This window comes from Anabas testudineus, chromosome 23, assembly GCF_900324465.2.
Source record: "Anabas testudineus chromosome 23, fAnaTes1.2, whole genome shotgun sequence".
In the NCBI taxonomy this organism is placed as follows: Eukaryota; Metazoa; Chordata; class Actinopteri; order Anabantiformes; family Anabantidae; genus Anabas; species Anabas testudineus.
Window position 1 is genome coordinate 13,258,591 of NC_046631.1, and position 20,470 is coordinate 13,279,060.

Genomic DNA, 20,470 nt, shown 5'->3' on the forward strand with positions numbered 1-20,470 from the left:
GAAACCAAACGATAATGAAATGTGGCTGGGCTTCTTCCAAAACATGATAAGGCCTGTTTCTCATCTCTGTCATCTAATGCACTTTGGTGAAGAGGATATTCACAGTTATACATACGAACAAACCAGAATGAACATGTAAACATATTAAAAGGTATACAGGGAAGAGGTAACAGGGTTGATTTGAAAATACTTCAGGGTTGTTGCAGCTCTCGCACTCACAAGTGTGTTTAAAATCCGTATCCATATCTACAGAACTGTCTTAACATTTAGTCCCTTTCTCCACTCGACAGGGTGACAATCTGGAGGTTCTCCACACGTAGCAGAACGATGACGAGACAGAAAAGATCCTGATGATGCTCATGAGGTCGGAGCAGCAGCTTATTGTGACAAAGTAATGGTGGAAAAGAATCATATTTGCCCTCTGTGACTATTCCAAACGACAAACCCTAGAACGCTTCATAAAAATGCTAATACGGATTATGGAGCGAGCCTCCAGCACCTTCCATCAGCTTAAAGAGGCCGTTATGTGGGAATTTAGTTGACATTAGTCCCGATACACTTCCTATAGAGATGCTTCCCACCTTACACCAGCACTAGCTCAGGGAATTAATGTGTTTCAGTAGCATAATAGAGGTTCTGTGGGGTGGATGGAGGTTTTATGTCCCAGTCAGGTTGGTGATTGGCATGTTGAATCTTCATGGCTGGATCCTTGTTGCTGTGTTTGGGTGTGCACAGTGAGAGCTAGGCGGACGAGCTGAACCCCGCCACCACCGTCACATTACATTACTGACTCAGTGGCATGGTATCATCACATCAAATTAGTCCTGATGAACACAAGCGAGTCGACTGAGGAGAGAGATAATCAAACTTTTATTAAATGACTTAATCTTCTGTACATGCATAATATAATAGAAAGAGAGATGGGTCTGTGATGTCTGCCTACAGGGGGAATGATCTTTAACCCAAAGCATGTGTATGTATGTGGAAGCAGAATCGTCTACTGACTGTCTAAAAGCTACACATTATTTGCCACAGCACAGGAGCTCAGTGAGCAGCTCCTCAGTTGAATAAAATGATCTAAATACACAAAGTAAGACGCTGCCACCACCCAAGCCTGTTCCCTTGAGTAAACAAAATAGATGCATTTCAAATAGTATGTTCCTTCGGTTCTTTTGGTTGTCATACAAAAATGCACTGTGGCTCACTCCACATATCCTCGATGCTATAAACAGAGCAGCTAAACATCTATTCAACATTGCAAAGACCAGAGCGAAATGCTTTTAAAAAAGAATCCACATACAGTGGCAAGAAAAAGTATGTGAACCTGGAATGTTGTGGTTTTCTGCATTAATCTGTCATAAAAACCTCGTAGTCATCTGTCATTATTTTAAGGGTTCACAAACATTTTCCACTATTGCTATTAGGTTTTTATTGTGGGTCTAAATAAAGACATGAAAGATCAGAATTTATTTTGTGTTACATTATATTTGTTTATACTCTTGACTTAGATCAGATCATGTTTTATGACAAATTAATGCAGAAAACCACAACATGCTACCTGCCACTGTATTTACTAGACGTGGGTGTCACCCTAAAACATCCCATCACTCAAGATGTTAACGTTGAAATGTGTAAAGCATATACTTGATATAAAATCTTTATTGTGCCAACTTTATTCAATTAATCTTTATTTTTGTAGATACCTAAAAATATTATTTTCTTCATTCGGGTGTGGAGATGCCCCAGTGGGATTCAAATGTACCAAGGAACTGTTGGAAGAAAGTAAATCTGGCACCAACGTTGATCACTGAAGCAAGTGAGAAAAATAAATCTCACATGCATCCACTTTGGCTGATGTTACAGTGTTCGGTTTGGTCCAAGTGTTACTAGACAGACGCTCTGCACTGGTCTCAGACACAGGCCACACACTGCAACACGGGATTGTTTTCAATGTTCCTGGGTCTTTGCTGTGTGCACAGATTTCTAGCCTCCACCAAAGTTTGCAAATCCTTTGTGTGTGCTTGGTTTTGTGGCACATACATTCATTTAACTATTTCTTTTAAGAACTTTCAAAAAAATCAAAAGAATGAACAAATCTAAATGGTCTATGTACAAAACATTTACATTAAATATGTGTATGATGACAGAATCCCCATGAGACTGCAGCAGGAGAATATAGGTTTGCTCAGCTTTCAGAACTAATGGAATAAGTCCTCTTTGGGGGATGCATTTTAAGGCTGTGAGGGCGACTACTTTACAGTTTCACCTCTAGCACACGAAGACACAATCAGGCAGATAAGGCCATGGTGGTGGACTGATGCAGGGCGCAAGGTCAGGAGAAGGAAGAGAGTGGAGGTGCTCCATTGGTCAGGGCGAGGCAGAGGTGCTTGTGCAGAGCGGTTCTACCTTGTGAGCTGACCCACCACCTTCAGCAGTGTCTTGTTCTCCTGTTTGAGTTGCTCATTCTCATCTTCAATATCATCCAGGTCCTGCAAGAGGGCAAAGCACATGTCTCGGGAGTTAGCAATTGCTGGAGAGATTTAGCCACATCAACATTCAAGACCCTGTCTCTAAGCCTTTAAGGGACCTGCTCAGGTTGTGGAGTGTTAGTCTGAGAGTTAAAGTGAGCATTACTTGCTGCCAGGTTTCCCCCTCGAGCCGAGCCGCCTTGATAGCAACAAATTAGACATTAACAGCTTCAATTAGTTGCAAATGAGAGAAGCTCTGCGTTGCCACAGTGCTGTCTCATCAAAGTGACACTCCTCATTTTCAGTTTCTTCCATCAGCGGTCATGATCACATGGGAATGAGCCTCGGTGCACTGTGAGGAAAGTCAAACTGAGGAGGTCACAAATTTCTACACAGCGTGTCGTCCGTGCTGCAGGGGAACACGGATAAAAGCCACTCTCAGATCAAACAGATGTGATTTATATACAAAGTGAAACTCGTCGAGTGTTTGGCCATTTTCGATTTTTGGTCTCTTAAAGTCGTCTTTGGTCACAGCAGGCAGCTGTTTCCAGTTAAAAAGGCTCTAAACACCACGGCCCACTACCCCCGAGCATATTAACAGTCGCCCAAGTGTATTTGACCTCGTACCTTTTAATCTGTCCAAGAGAACAACCCCATCTGCGGCCGCTTAAAACATCACTTCACACCACGGCTCAGACCACACCTCTGTTCTTGAAGACATTTACCAGTTCTTTTTTGTCCTCTATCACTTACACTGAAAGCACCATAGTAAGAGATGAAATGACTGTAGATGAACTTAATGCATTCAAAACATTAGAGTTCACAACTTGTATCTGTTCCTTTAAGTTCCCAAAACCTATTTAATGTGGGTTTAACCTTTGTTTGTTGCATCATTAGATGAAGAAAGTCCTCAGCTGTGTGGCACGGCTGCACGTGCTGGAACAGATCTGGACTCGTTGTACCATGTGGGAAATGAAGCCGCTGAGCTTCGACTTTTCTTTCTCTCCCAAATAAACTTCAATCACCCTCTGCAGAGACGCCAGACTGGATCAGCTGTTATCTCCTGCTCTCCCATCAGGCCTTGCAGGAGCCTGTCTCAGGGGCATTTCTGATGGCTATCATCATGTCGACTGTCCTTACATAAAGCCCTTCTCTTATGACCAGTTTCCTGTCCATGTGATACTATCAGCATGTTGCCTTCTGCAATATTACACTCGCCGTGTTTGCAGATAGGTTGTGTTGTGTTGTCTGCATCATAGATATTAGTGACTAGATTTTAATAAAGCAACATTCATTCGACTTGTTGCTGAAATGTACACATCACTGACTGCTGTATTTGTTGGCAGAGCTTGATGTCTAGTTTAGATATGATTGACTCTGCAGGAGGGAGCTAAGATCCATTTTCTCTGAATATCTGAGACATGAAAGTTTCTCAGATCTGTCCCCTCCTGCCGTGTTTCACTTCAGAAATTCCAGAGAACAGAGATGTGTTTTTACTATCAGCAGCTGAATATTAAGTGACACAAGCTAACCTGAGTTTCCCCTGACCTCTTAACCCTGACAGCAGTGTGAGGAGGAAACAGGGCTTGTTTCATGTTTTTAAAAGTTAACCTGATGTTGTATTCATTCAATAAAAAAGTTCAAACCATAATCAACGCCGTCCTGAAGCATGGTGAGCTTTACACATATTTGGGATCCCAACTGTGAAATAAAGCAGTTCTTCTAAATGGTGTCTGATTGCAATCTTCTGCTCGCACCACAGGTAGATCGACGGCACCTCACTGACTGGCTGAAGACGCGAGGTTGTAATTCGTTAATCATTTCGTTTGGCCCGTGGCTCCGTTTTAGTGAATGTGAAATTAAAAAGTGAGAAAAATGTTAAACTATCTTTTCAAGTCTTAATTGGTGGGTTTTTGAACTTGTGCACAGAGTTCAAACTGTCTGAGAACGAAAACAACTCGATCCACTGAAGTAGGTAGAAGAAACTGTGCGTTTAAAGACAACACTGTGTTGTCTGCAGTGTTTTCAGCTGCAATTGCACAATTTATTCCTTATCGATCTGTTTCTTTTATGCTTTATTCTGCAAAACTATTTTTCAGAGCCAAAGCAGGATTACAGTCTGGACAATATGACTGAAAATACCCTCAAATTTAAACTGACAAAAAGTCAAAAAGTCTTTTTCAATTTGTCTGACACAATCTCATCTGAAATTCTTATCTACTGCAGCAAATGTTCTTTTGATGGACACATCAATAAGACATAAATGTCACCCTCCACACTGACCAGTCATCAAACCACTGGTACGTTTCTGTATAGTGTTTAAAATGCAAATTGCACTTTCAAGGCCTCGGAGCAAAATATAGATTAGAGCATGTGCAAATCCAAAAATAAAAGTTTGTTGATTTCCAGATCTTAATGGATGCTAAAAACATCGTTGTAGAAAAACACACAGCCGCTGTACAAGTCCTCAAAAATGCCAGAGGATGATTTACAACCCCCACAAACCGCCCACGCATGAAAACAAAGAAACGCTCCAAATATCAGACATCAGAGCATCAGAGCAGACAGTTATGTAGCTTGGACTCACTCTGTTCAACAAGTCGATTTCCTCCTTCAGCTTCCCAATCAGATCATCTTTGTCCTGGTGGGCCTTCAGCAAGATGCTGTTCTCCTGGCGCTCTCTGGCCAGCTCCTGAAAACACACAGTTTGTATTATAGGTTTGAACCCGCTGCGTAGTAATAAGAACACATTAAATCAATTTTGCTGCAGAAACATTAACTTTAATGTTGGAATGGAGACGACAGTCTGTATCTATGGTCGTGTCTGCTGCAGTAACGTGGTCATCGTATGCTAATAGATTTACTAGTTGATCCATGTTGAAAGGTGATTAATTAATACATTTTTTAAAATCAAATATTAGCAAAACTGTTTTTAAAAGGTGTAAAGAACACGCCACCACATACACAACACCTGAGTAAAAGAAACGTACAACATACAAATGTTAATCTGCCGCCATGCGACATCTCGTTTCATGAGGCTGAATCCACAAAAAGCTTTCGTCTTCCTCGAGTAAAGACAGTTTTCATCAACAATCCGAGACGGGGGGGTTTATATAGGTTAACTAGAGTTTGTTTATAATGGAAATGAAGATCGGACTTCTGTTGCAGATGAGGATGAAAGTGTTTCCATAGAAACTAATCAGGCAGGTACAGTAGAAGGCACGAAGCAGCTGACAGAAATATGCTCAACAATCAAACTCTACTCGTACTCGCTTTTAAAGCTGCTAAACGTAACTTCAGCTTTGACGACTCCAACAGGTCTCAGTAAACTTCTCTTGTACTTCTCTTGTACAGACACGTGTTTCTGTCAGAGATTCGAACAAGATGAAACAAGCCCCACATCTCTGCTCTTCTGAGCCCTTTTGTCTGAGGATTTAGTGTGAGGTCGGAGCCTGCAGTCTTGGAGATTAACCTGCCAACAGTCTCATATGAACAGACCTGCGTCACACACACCTCCCTGTACGTGGAAGTGAAGAAACTGTGCAGAAACCGAAGTGTTTCTAGTCATCTGACCCAGAGAAACACCTCTCACTGAAGGCTTTGAGGTCACAGCAGTACCTCATTTAAAAAGCTCTTTCGAAAGCCACCTGAGCGACATTTGATTCTTAGTTGACTTTTTACAGTGGCGGTAGTTTGGGGTTGGGGGGAGGGCTTGAGTGTCTGACAGGAACCGTCAGTAGGAGGAAAAGACATATCTGCACTGTAAAAGGTCATCTCTTCAACAACGGTGAGGAAACTTTTCTGTCAGTGCTGACCTGCACTTTCCAGAAAATCAGAACTGGAAAGCTGCTTGAAGGAGTCGAAGTGGAAATGAATCTGAGCAGAGTGCTGCCGACAGCAAGGCAAGCAAGGAAAAGACTTTTTTAAAAGAGATAAAGAAATCCTAAATATCTCAGTTTTATATTTTAAAGCTAATTCAACTATTTCACAATTATGAGTTAAATGAATTAGTTTCTTAGAGTTCACTCAACTCGGTAAATTAAGTTGGTAAAATATTACCTAAGAATCCATTCAGTCTCAGAGCAGAAGCAGATATCGACTCACTTCTCATCAGAAGAAAATCGACCTTTCATGTCATTAATATAATATGAACTGGTTTGTTTTGTACTGGTGGAGAAGGTGAAAGACCACCGAGCATGAGGAGTTGTACCTTCTCCAGCTCCTCAATCCTTTTCTCCAGCCCGGCAGCTCCTCCATCTCTGGTGTGACGGTTGTGACGTTGTCTGCCGACCTCCTCCTCGGATCCTGGTGCTGCAGAGCTGTTCCAAACACAAAAACACGCCACCTTTACACCGGAACAAACATTTTTATCACTTCAGATTCCTCAAAGAAAACAGAAAGTTGAAAAGAAAAAGTGACATTTGTGTTTGATTTCCACTGTTCAGAGTGTCCAGCACTGTATCCACACCGAGGCTGTTAAAAGGTATGAATCATACCCACATTATTAAACTTCAATGGGGTGACACATCCGTCATCAAAAGAACAGGTGGGAATATCTTCTGCGTGTATGCCCTTTCAATTAAGCATGCATTATTAACCGCCCTATGCTTTTTATTCATTTAATGGAGAACAGGCCGTTGAGTATGTGCAACTTTGGTGCAAAAAAGGATTCTGATTAGGAAATCATTTCGATTACAATTTCAAATAGGTTTAAGAATGGCAGCAGCAAGTTGTGGAAAAAGCTTTTTAAGGTGTTTGCAGCTCGAGCAGAACATTCACTTTATCTTCTAGTTACTTTCTTGCTAGTTAGAGACGGATTTTGCTGCATGTAGAAATATTCATGTGCAATTCTGTCTCTCTTTTTTCTAACTGACCTTATTTCAATAATTATTGATGTGGAAACCTGGACTGAATTGCTGGCTCTGCACTGCAACTCCTACTCCCCCAGTAGGAACAGGCTGTGCCAGGTTTATAAAATCTCCCTGGGAATCAAATTACTGGGGAGGCTTCACTCAAACGTCTGAAGGGGGCTGTCGACATTTTCCTACAGCTGAAACAGTCAGAAAAGCTGTTGGCAAGACAAAGCACAAATATAACTCCTTTGTACCATCTGCATTCTTTTCAGGATCTGCCAAATCTGATGTTCCCATTATTAGACTGCTTTACAAAGTAAACTGATTGGAGAGGAAGCAGTGGGCAACATGGATCCGAAATGTCACAATAGAAAACTATTTTTCCACTGGACTGCTGACAGAGCAGAGAGGGAGAAAGAGAGGAACACGACAAGCAACAAAAAGGTCCCCAGTGGAACACGGGGGCAGCAGGCGTCTTAGGATTGAATAACGAGATGGAAGAAGGCAGAACCTACAGAAGCCCATAGAGAAAACACGCTGTGTCCTGTCAAAGTTAGAACAGTTCTGACTGTTCCGACTGTGGAATTACCAGATTTCTTTCCTCTGGTTTCTCAACATGACGCGTTACTTGATTGCTGCTTATTTCATTGTGAATATTCAACGTTATAGACGAACTGAGATATATTTAAGGAAACATATTAGTAATATAACACTCCATAGAACTCCACAGAAAGAATCTGATAAACGATCACTTGTGCTGCAAGTGCACAGAAGAAGTGGGACCCTGCAATCAGCTGTATTGTTATATACTGTATGTGATTTCTTTATATAGTTTGTCATTTGTTCTCTGCTTTCTCTTGGTTCCACCGTATCATCTGTGAAACTCTTGCAGAGATTTATCTGCATCCTGACATTTACGAATCCAACAGCTTATTTTCACTCAGTCTTACAGAGACAAACACTGCAGACAACGTTGCTTCTGATCAAGGGGGCCTCCTTGAAACGCTCTCCTGCGCCACAATAATGTGCAACACACGTCTTTCATTGTGACTCTGCCTTTATCGAAATGAACACACACACGTGCAAAACGTGTATAGATTACAGAGTGTGACAATGAATACATCCTCTCACCACGATGCCTTGTGTGAGGTGTGTGTCTCCATACATGCACACCATCTTGTTTTGAGAGATATCTCCACACACACAAACAACACACACACGGGGAACTCCAGGGTGCTCAGCAGGTGCTGCAGCCAAGCCTAAACATCCATGACCACGATGCTAAATATCACGCCGCGGCCCATTAGCATCCTGCAGGGTGAGGTCTGGGGGAGAGAGAGAGACGAAGCCAATCACACACTCTTGGGAACCTCAGCAGGTGGGAAGGAGAAAGCACAGGATGGAGAGTCGCTAGCATCGGCAGCCACAGGTGTTCACGCTCCTCCACAAACTCAACACTATGTGATCTGGTAGGTTTAAGACGCTCTCTGTCTCCTTCCAAAACACAGACTTAATATATGAGTGGGAACCTGCGGGGGGGCTGATTAATGCCAGTCAGTCTCATGGACGTGACCCTGAACTATCCACAACAAGCCGTGCACATCGAGTGGTCATTTGGTCATCTGAAGACATAGACTGCAACATGTCTTGAGCCAAATTCACTAGAATCAATTAAGATATTTCCTTGGAATTCGATTTTGAAGATGGAGCATTAACAATACAAACGCCTTCGTTTTTGTGGGGGGCAAATGGTGAAGAGCTCCTGAATGACCTCCATCAAGTGAACCTGGGAGAGACACCTGTGTATAAAGTTGCAGCCCAGGACACCTGGCGGGTGTTGATCTGATCTGTTGCAGAACTGCAGAGTACCCAAGTGTGGCTGCGCCAGCTGATGAGAGCAGCAGCCATAATTACACGGCCAGATTGAATGTCAGCTGGTGAACTTGGCTGTTGGGGTTGGCCACAACTTCTCAATTTGGTTGCAAGTAACGCAAAATAAATAAACACTGGACACACACACACACAAAGAGGATCTCAGAGGAATTCAGCACTTGTAGTGTTGCTGTATGAAACAAACAAATGTGCCCAGAAAGTGTCGGCGCAAACATCAATCTGTGTGGAAGTTTGAAAGAGAGAGAGAGAAACTCTGAATGCCCCTCATCAAATGTCAAAGCAATCTTGACTGAAGTGAACCAAGCATTTTAGTCTCCAAACCTCTCACAGTAAATGATTTACTTCAACACTCCCTGCAGCGAAGTGATGGTCTGAACAAAGTGTGCGGGGTCCAGATGGTGTCCTGTCAACTCCTGCTCAAAACAGTCATTAACAGTCATCCTTCTTGAACCATAACAGCACGAAAAGAAAAGAACAGCGCTGAAAATAACAACGTGATGCACCAGGAAAAGTCCATCACAGCGTTTCAGCACTAGTCTGCTCCAGTAATTAATGACTCCAACTGCTGTTTCTCCTCCTTATTTTGACACTTTACTAGTGATGTGGAGGTAGATAAACTCCACGCTGGTGTCAGGATAATAAAAGGAGCCTCACCTCTTGTGTCGGCCCCGGCCGGATCGCGAGCTGTCCTGGAAAAACAAGAGACAAAGAACAGAGTTAGAGCAGGAATAATAACTCAGGAGTCCAAGAAGCATCACTCTTGATTGGGGGGTTTTAAAATTCTAATGCCAGACTGAGGTCGGGGGCATCGCGTGTTGTGTGAGGTCACAGAGAAATGTACCAGGAGCAGCATTTATAGAAAGCCTTCAGGTGGTGTATGAACATTTGTGAATCCAGCTGCTGAGCTGATATATAGATGAGAGTTGTTGCATTTAATGGTTCAGCAGGAGCCCTATAGCCCCAAGATGTAGAAGCCAATCTTCTTTTGCAACACCGAGGTGTGTGTTTATCTTCTTTTCCCATTATTGTGTGATCTAAAGGGTGTTTAGATGTACAGCGCAGTGACGCTGCAATAAAATCGCCTTTGGTAAAAGAGCACAGCCCGAAAAATGAGGTGTGTGTCAGAGACACGGTGAGATGACCACGCAGCTCCTCTTTCCTGAGGTCTTGTGCAGTGAAGGGTCCCGCGTTTGATTGAGGAGCCTTGGCTCTGCTACGATCTATCAGTCAGAAGTCGGCGTTAGCGGTTGAAGGGAAACATGTCCAGCTCTTAGCATGCAGCAGCCTCACCGCTTCTGACATATCATCTATTATCCGTTGATGAAATCCTGACCCTCATCTCTTCCCTGGCTCAGTAAGATCGAGTCTGCAGCACACGCTGAATAACAGCAACACCTGGATTTAAGAGCAGTTTTAGAAACTGACTTTCTTCATCAAACAGCTGTGAAATCTGCTCCTGTCTTATCATGAATCTGATCTAAGACTTATTAACATGAGAACCAGACGTTACACAGAACCTTAAGGACTGAGACAAATCCTGAAAGTCAGGATCAACAGTGCAGGAACATTTCTTTAACTTTGGAGAAATACATGAATCATTGCAAACAACCTGATTGTTTAATATTATTTAATATAAATAGTTTTTGTGTGAATTTCAAAACACAATCACCCAAAATAAGATTCTGTCAATCAACCAGACTTTCAGCACAACTTACAGCCGGTTCCACAGTAAACAGATAAGAAGGAACAGTGAAGTATTTTTAGTTCTATTTAGTTTAAGATATGATGCATGGAGGTTTCAAAGCAGTCGTCACAGGTTCCCTCACTGAGCCTACGGTAGATATCTCACTATAGAAATGAAAAATGCTGTCTAAATGTAAATATGTGTTTACTCTGCGGCTTCCACAGCGACTTGAATAAACCACCAGGATTCTTTGGATATATGATCTTGAAACCCAGTAGGAATCTGACTTTATAGGAAATAATGACTTGCTTTTTTAATTTCTATAGAAAATTCAATACATCTATTCTATAATATCCTGCTAAGGCTAAGTTTCATATTCCACTGACAGACAGTCGACTGGATCGATTCTTTCGGAGGTGAAATGTGAGTCAAACAATGAGATAGTGGAAGGTTGCAGTGGTCAGAAGACCAGCATTAAAAAATCATAACTTCCTTTTTTAATTCATGCCTTTGTCTGTGTGAGAGGTTAAAATTACTCGGATTGTTCATCATCATGTCTCCTTTCAAGGGTTCTGTCATGTACAGTATGCTGCACCTTTTGTCCAGTGTGCACCTCCCGTCTGAAATATGAATCTGTGAGACAAGGTCAGTGTAATTCATATATGCCTACTTGACTGCACACAATACAAGACTGTGCAACTTTATTTATCATGCTTGAACTGTGCTGACAGCTCCCATAAGCCCCACTGCAGAGCTCTGAACTACTAAGAATACACAGAGATGGAAAACAAGCATTTTATCACTAATCCCTGTGATCGAAAGTCTTGATTGGACGTATGTAGCTTGTTGTTATTTATGATTTATGCCAGCAGAGCTCATTAAATTAATAAACCTCTAACGGAGCCACAGCTTACTGTAGTCCATGACATCACTGGTGCAGAAGAAGCTGATAAAGATCAATGTTCTACTGGAGGCATTTATAAATTCAACAGAGAAATAGAGAGACTTCAAACAAGAATGTGTGATTGGCATGTAGAGGGATCAGACAGGCCAAAGACAGAAACTGGCAAAAACGAGGCTACTGGAAAGTCCCAGGATCCTGAGAAAGGTCCCTGGCAACTATTTGATATACTTTACAATTCATTTATGGTTCTCACACACTATTTTAATGAAGATGCTAAGCTCAGCTAGCTGTCTCGGACTGTGATGCCAGCACAAGAAATAGACGTCAAAAAGCAAGACGGGACCATGAATTACAGCCTGAAGATGAAAACAAGCAGCGATGAACCTCCAGCTGCACAAAGTCACGTTACCTCGGCTACTGAAGTTCTTTTCCACTTATCTAAACTGCAGCACAGAGTAGGTTCTGGTCCTGTCAAAGATAAATACTGCTGTGGTTTCGTTGGCATAACATATATAATAACAGTGATCCTTCAAATTTTGGATCATCAGGTGTAAATGTGATTAAATATTGTTTCAGGCAACAAAATGAAGTCTGGTTCTGCTGCTAGTTCAGAGTCTGCTGCTCCTCCTCCTGAATATTTCCCTGCTCACACAAGATGCTCTGTATCAGCGCTAATTTTGGACTGAAAGGTGCTAATTACAAATGCAAATGAGGTTTGTTAAAAAGAGAGGGGGAGGGAGGGACGTGTGAAGACACCTGAGTTATTCTGCTGTGGATCTGGCGCCACATTAAAAGCACATGATCCCCAGGAATGTTCCATATGCTTCCGACTGCTGGATCAGTGAAGCAGGTTAGAGACTCGCATAGCAGAGGGAGGTAAGGCTTGATAACCAGGACCACATGCACACAGAAACGAGCATACATGTATCAGATACACGTGTCACAGCACATGGAGGAGACGTGTGTGTCCGTGCACAGACGGTGCAGAATTGAAAACACCTGAAAAAACATTTCACATCCACGTTCTTTTCCGTTTTGTGCTCAGCAGCTTGTTCCGGTTGGGAAACGCTCTCAGACCTGGGGAGACTATTAAGAGCCGTGCAGCTCGGAGCAGCTTTTTAAAAACTTTTTGTGCACTCATCATGATACCAGCTAAGAGGGCCGGCTGGATGCAGTACATCATACCGGGCATGGCACGGCAATTCCTCATCCCTCCTTTGATAAATGGGGCCCCAAGAGGAACAGCACATTTTTGGGATGCTCCATCTTTACAAATGTTTAACTGACAGCTCTATAGTAAATCCTGCCACCACACTGGATCTGCACGGCTCTGTTCTTCTCCCAGTGTGCCCCCCTGTAAGCACAATATGAAGGACAGTGAGACATCTAATGGTTAGTTTCTGCATAGCCACATGTGCTCTGTGTTAGGTCTCGTGCTGCGGGGGTCGGAGCAGATGCAGCAGACACGAGTGTTTATTCATTCACTTCTTTATGTAAATATTCAAACCCTTTGATTTCTATTTCTTATCCAGGTCTCATCGCTGCAGGTGCTGTCACTATCTTCCCGTTACTGTGCCGTTTGTGTACATATTTCATACACGAGCCCTCGTTCTGCATAAACAGCCTCAGACAGTTCCAGCCCAAAACAAAATAAGTCTGCTGATGCATAACAGCCGATCCATCTGGAACACGACTCTTAACTACATCACTGAGCGTTGTCACTCAGCAGCAGAGCAATTTGATTTATATTGTTTTTTTTGCTTCTTTCAAAGACAATTTTCTTGTCAGTCGGATGATTTTTGGCAGAATTGGTCGTCGGTACACAGCTGGATGCTTTTCAAATTCTCCGTGTGCTCAATTTCTTGCTGAAAAACCCAGTGTGTGTATTTAAAGTTGAAATCAACATATGTGAATAATGAAATAAAAGAGGGAAATTCTGAGTGTGTCACTTCTGATTGCATTTCATGTTGACTGATTCATTTATTTCCTCACTCCACAGAACACCTCCGGTGGAGGAGAAACAGACCGTCTCTGCACGAGCTCACTTTGATTAAATTCACACAATATTACTCGCTACGATTAAAAGACTCATTTCGCAGAAAGTTATCGTGTCTGATTCTCAAAGCAGATGCTCAAACATTAGTTTTCAGATGAAGTGACTTTTCACTTTGAGGTGGTCGTGTGTGAGGTGACGATGCTCTTAGTTTTTAATTAATCTATTCATTGTCTAGTCTCTAAACTAGTGGAGATCCAACTGTAAACGCTCAAGGATACTTTATGTTATGTTAAGCAGCATTGAGAAACTGGAACCAGTAAATATTTAGCATATAAACATATAAGAAATCGTTAAATACCTCGTGTCTCAGCATCACATCAGACTGCTCACATCTGAACCGCTTCAGAAGTTAATGAATGACACCAGCAGAAACTAAAAGAGCCAAACTACTGAAAGTAACTTTAAACAGAATTTTTGGGTGTTTCTTTTGCTTTTAGCTGATTTCACAGGGATGATGAAATGCACAGACACCTTTGGGTCTTTGCATCAGTTCCTGAGCTCTCCTGGTGTCTCCCTGAGCAACAGTGCCTCTGTTTGGCAGCATCGATGAATCAATCTGCACAATGCTGTGCTCAAGTGAAGGAAGGGAAAGTAGGAAAAACAGGTGACGAGCTGCTAAAACAGATTCCTAAATGAAACAACAACAGGATTTAATGTGAGTTTGTGCAGCTCTCTGCTCCCGCCTCCAGTCAAGTCTCTCCTTACCATTAAATAGCCGGTGGTGGGGTCAGCGGTCATGGCCTCATTCTGGAAAGTGTTGGCCTGGACCAGCTCCTCCTCCTCCTCTCTCCTGTCCTTTCCCACCGCATCGTCATCGTCCAGCTCATCCAGGCTCTGAGAGTGAAGAGGAGAAAGAGACAATAATCATTAGATCGGCCTTGGTTAGAGCTAAATGCAGCTGGAGAACAAGTTAATGTGCACAGACCTGTTTTAAACACTGGTTGTACATTTGCAATATGCAACCTATGATTTGCAACTAGAAATATAACTGACTCTGAAACAGAGAGTGAAACTGTGCCACACATATGTCCATATGTTCCAGGACATGGAAACTTTCCTCAGTCAACCACCTGCCAGCCTGTTGGAGACAGAGTCTCCTGTGCATTAATTCTCCCTGATGACCCTGAATGTGGCACAGTACAGAGTGTAAGTAATCGGTGTGGTGAGGCGTTCAGGGACACAACGTGTTTTGAAAAAGCCCCAAACACCCGAAAAGTGGAGAAAACACAAACCAAGGTACGAACCGCTAAGAAACTGAGGCGTGAACTGAGCTGTGGATGTGGGGAATTGTTCCACCTCTAGAAATATTGTCTTCTCACTCATTGTGACATTGCTGTGCTTGAAAATTGAAAATGGAAAGAGCCCCAGGTTCCTGTAAAACCTGTTTTTACCCACAGCTCAGGCTGCCTCCTAAGTGTATATTTATACTTTTTTTATACTCTTGCTTTGCTCTTTGTAGAAGTCTGAGTTTTATATAAAGTTTAAGAAGTCAACAGTAACGCGGTTACTTCAGTGCATGAGACAGATGATATGCAAGGTCTTTCCCACCATAACATCAATGTTGACCTCTGCTTCAACATCACCAGAGACTCCTTTTAATCCTCTTAAGACATGATCCCATTCACTTCCAGGAATCCCTAAAGAGCAGCAGCTCAAACACCAGCCCGACACTACATGTCCTCTCGTCAGGCAACAGGAATTTGTTCGCCTTTCACCTCCGGAGGACGTCCGAGGGGATTTTTGACCAGTGGAATGTCCCCACAATAAAAGACATGAACAAACATACAGAGAGCAAACATCCCTTTGTCAGAGGAGCGCGGGGAGTGAGCAGTCATTGTTTGGACAGACATCTTACACATTGTCCTGGAAAACCTCCAGCGTTTCTCCTCACAATCAGGATTCTTGGCTTTATTGTGAAATAGATGCCCACGCACGTCCTATCATCATCATTTTACAGTGACCAGTGGCACAGAATTAGCAAAGTCAACAAGTTGGGGCTGTGAAGATGAATTTCATAAACACAGCTCAGCATCCGGATGGACGCTGCGATCGTGACAGGAGACAGTGATCGAGGCCAAACTCCCAGAGGGGCACAATTCAAACCAGTCTTTCCTGTTTCACGCTGCAGGGCGAACAAAAGGTGCCGGCCCAACAGGCTCTTACGACGTAAAAATAGCCTTACAAGGTTAAAAGGAATGCAGTCATTTGCGAGGCCTTTCCTGCCAACGCTTTATCAGTCGTCCTTGGGGAAAAGGCCGGCTCCTTTTCGTTTTGATTCTCACTCGTCGCTCAACGCTCCCGCTCTGCTCCACCTGATGTAACTCACACTCACAATAACTCAATCAAATGTTTTGCTGCCACAATTTAGAACTGGCACTTTGGCCAAAGCACCGTGTCACATTAAAGATGAAAATAAAGGGCAGAGCTTTCGGAGATAAAATGACATTAAACAGAAGTCAGTCTGTGTCAACACTCAGTCGACCGTGCGCTGACTAACCGCTCTGCTATGCACAAACTTGTCTGAAATGTGGAATTGGGAATCTCAAAGTTTATTTTGGATACAGACTCAGTCTGTTTTGCCCTCTATTATTCCAAATTACCATGCATTTTCTTCTATTCCAAATAAAGGGAAAGGGGGATCTGTGTGCAACCATATAAGGACTGTTTTTACTCCTGACATCATCAAAATGAGCCTGTGTATTTTTTTGGACCACGGGAACAAGCGGAGAAGGTGTGGAGGGATGAACGAGCAACGCTTTGATGGATGTTTTGGCTCTGACGGATTTGAGAAATGTGTTCAGATTTCATCCAGAATGAAGAGCACGCTGTCGATTAGATCTTAACTATATTTATTATGTTGCAGGATGATATTAGTGTTTTACAGGACTAACGTTAGATAAGCTACTGCTGCAACATGCAACAGATTCTTTATGACTAAACTCTTTTTATAAAACCCATTAGAGCCTTCAGATTGAAACTATACAAAGTATTTTAATGCTGGTGACTTGTGTGCACAGATTTCTGAAGCGGGCAGATTTCCAGAATCTCTCTGCTTCCTGTTTATACCAGCAGACTATCACTGACTCACATTAGTGTTTACTTAACTAAAACAAGTAAAACACACATCCTGGTCAACATCCAGCCTCGATATCTATGTCCATCAATCTGCACACGAAGAATTAAAGAAGCTACATCTGGAGCAGAGCTTCACGGCCTGTTGGAATGTGTGTTGTGGTTGGAAACTCTCTACGGGGAGGGAAATCATCAGTCATCCGTACTGACACTCTGTCCTTGGCTGAAAGTATTTGAATGTATCTGATTCTTCGTCTGCACAGCAGCAGACTGGGCTTTATTATATTACTATATTATACTCGTAAATGCTGCTGTCTGCCGGTTCATTTGAGTTAGTCGAGTACATTCTGTGGTGCCAGCAGCAGCAGACTGATAAATACAGAAAAAGTTAAGAAGTGCCGAGCTCCAGATGTTCAGCATCGCGTTCACTCTGGAGAGTCTTGCAGATGGGGGACCTGTGTACCAGTTGGAGTTCTGACAGAAGTCAGTATTATAATACATATACCTCAGTCTGAACTGCATTTAATTGAAATGACACTTTACCACCTTTTGATTTATATTCTGCAACTGTGCTGTTTCATATATAAAACACCACCTCCCTAATATTACACAGATCGGCCTCGTCCTCTGATGAACATACTGTACATGCTGCCTTGTCACCCTGCCAGTGCTCTGTCCACTTAGTCCTCAGATTTATCTCTAAACAAGTAAAGGGCACCTCCGTCGGAGGCACACTCCTATACAGCAGGTGTAATGACTTGTGCATATTAATCACCTGCCACTCGCCGCAGCACAGTGATTTCATTAAGATGATCTATTAGAGGAGAGAGATGCTGGCACGCCGATGCCCACTGTCTTTTAATCAGGAGTACCAGTCAGCGCAGACAACAGTACAGACAGGCTGCGCTCGGATATGGCAGAGATCAAAGTGAGGACATCCACCCTGTAGCTGCTGGCTGATTAATGTGACACTACAGATTGCCAAGGTCAGTGTTAGGTGCAGGAGAGAAACGCCAACTCTGAGCAGGAATAAAACATCATTTGACAGCCTCAGAAAGGTGTGACTGGACTTTCACTAACCTGAGGCAAAAAATATTACATTTAATCCCACAAAGGAACATTTTCTGTCCCCTGTCGCACCAAATGTAAAAAATATTCTTCAATCAAAATCAAAGTAACTTAGAGATCAGAATGTTTGAGCTAAGCTCGCCCAGTTCAACCTTTCCTCTATAACCCCAAAGGCAGATTTGCATTTTCCATATCCACATGTCTTTGTGATGTGTTGAAATTCCTTCTGGATCTAAAACTGATTGACTGGTGAAAGGTTAAACACATTTTTTTTTTTTTTTATAAGTTCTTTAAAATGCTGTAAATATTTAACAGGAAAACACATTTAAAAAGGAACTTCTTAAAAAAAAGCTGTACATTTCTAAGAATTATCGCTATTCCGTTTAAGATTTATCACAACTGGCAATCTCCGTCTGGTTATAGATATCCTTTCCAGAATCGGATGCCTTTTCATTTGATTTAAGTCCTAAAATTGCACAACAGTGGTTTTTTCTGAGAGGGTTGTTTGGGGACAGAGTCGAGTCAAACAGCGTACAAGACATTCTCAAGAATCAAAGCTTGTATTGGCCACAAGGCTCCGGGTTGCTTTCTTTAAACTGTGTTTATCGAATGAAAGACGTGCATTTTTTTGGCTCTGAACTCTTCTTTACCTTCATTTTCACTCCAAGCGAGACGGTAATAATTTAATCAGCACTCAGACGAACCTCAGAACGAGTGCTGCACACAAAATATACTAACTATCAGCAAACAACAGGGGTTCGGCTGTGGGTGTTGACCCAGAGAAAGCAGCTTCAGCGTCCCCTGGATGTGTAAAATGGGGCTGAGGCCTGAGGGCAGGCCAGTCGGGCTCAGCGGGGCTGGGCCGAGATCTCAGACTGTCTACAAGAGCTTTTATACATCTGTGAGAAACAGCTCTCAGTCTCTAAATCCACAGTAGAGAGGAGCAGTGCAGGGGTTATGACCAGGCCTATGAAGAGACAGAGCAGCATTTAGACCTTGTGCTGCAAATATTGTCTCTAATTTGTCGTATCCTCAAGAACTGATATCCTCGTTAGCCCCAAAAACCCTGAACTGGTTCTTAAAGTGTTTTTACTGATAACCACTCCACAGTGTGTGTGATGACATTTCTCAGAGGTGGGCTCCCCACCATGTGGCCTTCCCACCATGTGGCCTCATTTTGAGGAGGATTATGATGCAACACATCTACTACATCGTAGCTATGGCAACCATATTCATACAACAGAAATATCAGCCACTGTTTTACGCCTTGAAAAAGTTTGCTGAAGGGATAAAGGAGCTCTGGAGCACGGATTACAACACAGTGAAGTGTATAAAAGGTCAGTAGAAGACTTTAAATAACCTCGTCGTCTGCTTTGCACAGGCTTACTGCAGCGGTGCAGCCCCATGCTGCGCCTCTGCTAGCAGACCGACATGCTGCTGCGGCTGTAACCCCTGTGCACGCACAAACTGACAGGCGTCAAGAGTGATGGCAGTTTACCAGGCATTTTAATAAACACCACTGGCACTGTATGAGCTCTCCTCGGCTGAATATTAATCAAACGACTCACTGCATCAACGGAAAAGGAGCCGTATTTTGCTTGTCAGCCTCAGGTGCAAAACAATCATTATCCATTCAAACCAGGGTGCAGCTGTTTATTGAAAGCATTCAAATCTAGAGGCAGATTACAGCAAATTAAGAGTTCCAGGTTAGTGACACTTAATGAGTCAAAAGGAGAAACCAAGGGTTGCATGACAGACAGCGTTAAACGGTTAAATGCTGCTAATGGATGACAAAACTGATTATGTTTAATGCCATGAAATTACCCAGATCACAGAAAGATGTGTAATTACATGTTTTTTCCTCTGATCCCTGTTTAATATTTAGCTAGTGGCTGAATTGAACAGGTTAATTTTACATAACTGCAGAGAAAATGCCAAGTTTGTGGAGCTTTTCAAATGAGATAATTCTATTCCTGCCTCTCGAGATAAATCACATCACGTGTCCCTGCAAGACTTTTTAAAGAATTAAAGAATGTTATCATGAGCCACGTGCACATAAATCCTATTTTATGCACCTGCGTGAGAACAGACTGTAAAATAAAGTCGGTGGTCCAGGTATGAGCGTGGTATATCCTGTGCTGTACTAACATTAGTATAGTTTAGTACTAAGTTAAATGACTCAGGCTCTGTGAGGGATCAACTTTGAATTTAATTAATAATAAATCCAATAGTTTTGAGTGTTTCAGTACCACAGTGCCCAGTTATCCTGTCACACTAATACAGGAGCTTTGAGCTGAGAGCGGTAAGATGGTTTTAACATCTGTGTGCCGACCGCAGACCAGAAGTCACGGCTGTAACTGGAGCCAGAGAGCGACGTTGGGGGGGCGGCGGAGGGTGATGGCTGCAGGAGTGTTTATCCCGCAGGCGTCCTGAGTCCTGAATCCTGGTAATGAACCGTGTTCCTGGAAACCA

At 42.7% G+C, this 20,470-nt stretch overlaps 1 protein-coding gene across 1 annotated transcript in view; it reads right to left on the reverse strand.

Moving 5' to 3' along the window:
- Window positions 1-847: 847 nt before the first annotated feature.
- Window positions 848-20,470, reverse strand: part of pawr (PRKC, apoptosis, WT1, regulator) — a 38,084-nt gene continuing 18,461 nt past the window's right edge. The window contains 5 exon segments of the mRNA XM_033325864.1: window positions 848-2,489; window positions 5,056-5,160; window positions 6,679-6,787; window positions 9,869-9,903; window positions 14,564-14,692. Coding sequence (XP_033181755.1) covers window positions 2,403-2,489; window positions 5,056-5,160; window positions 6,679-6,787; window positions 9,869-9,903; window positions 14,564-14,692 — 465 coding nt within the window. The 3' untranslated portion in view covers window positions 848-2,402.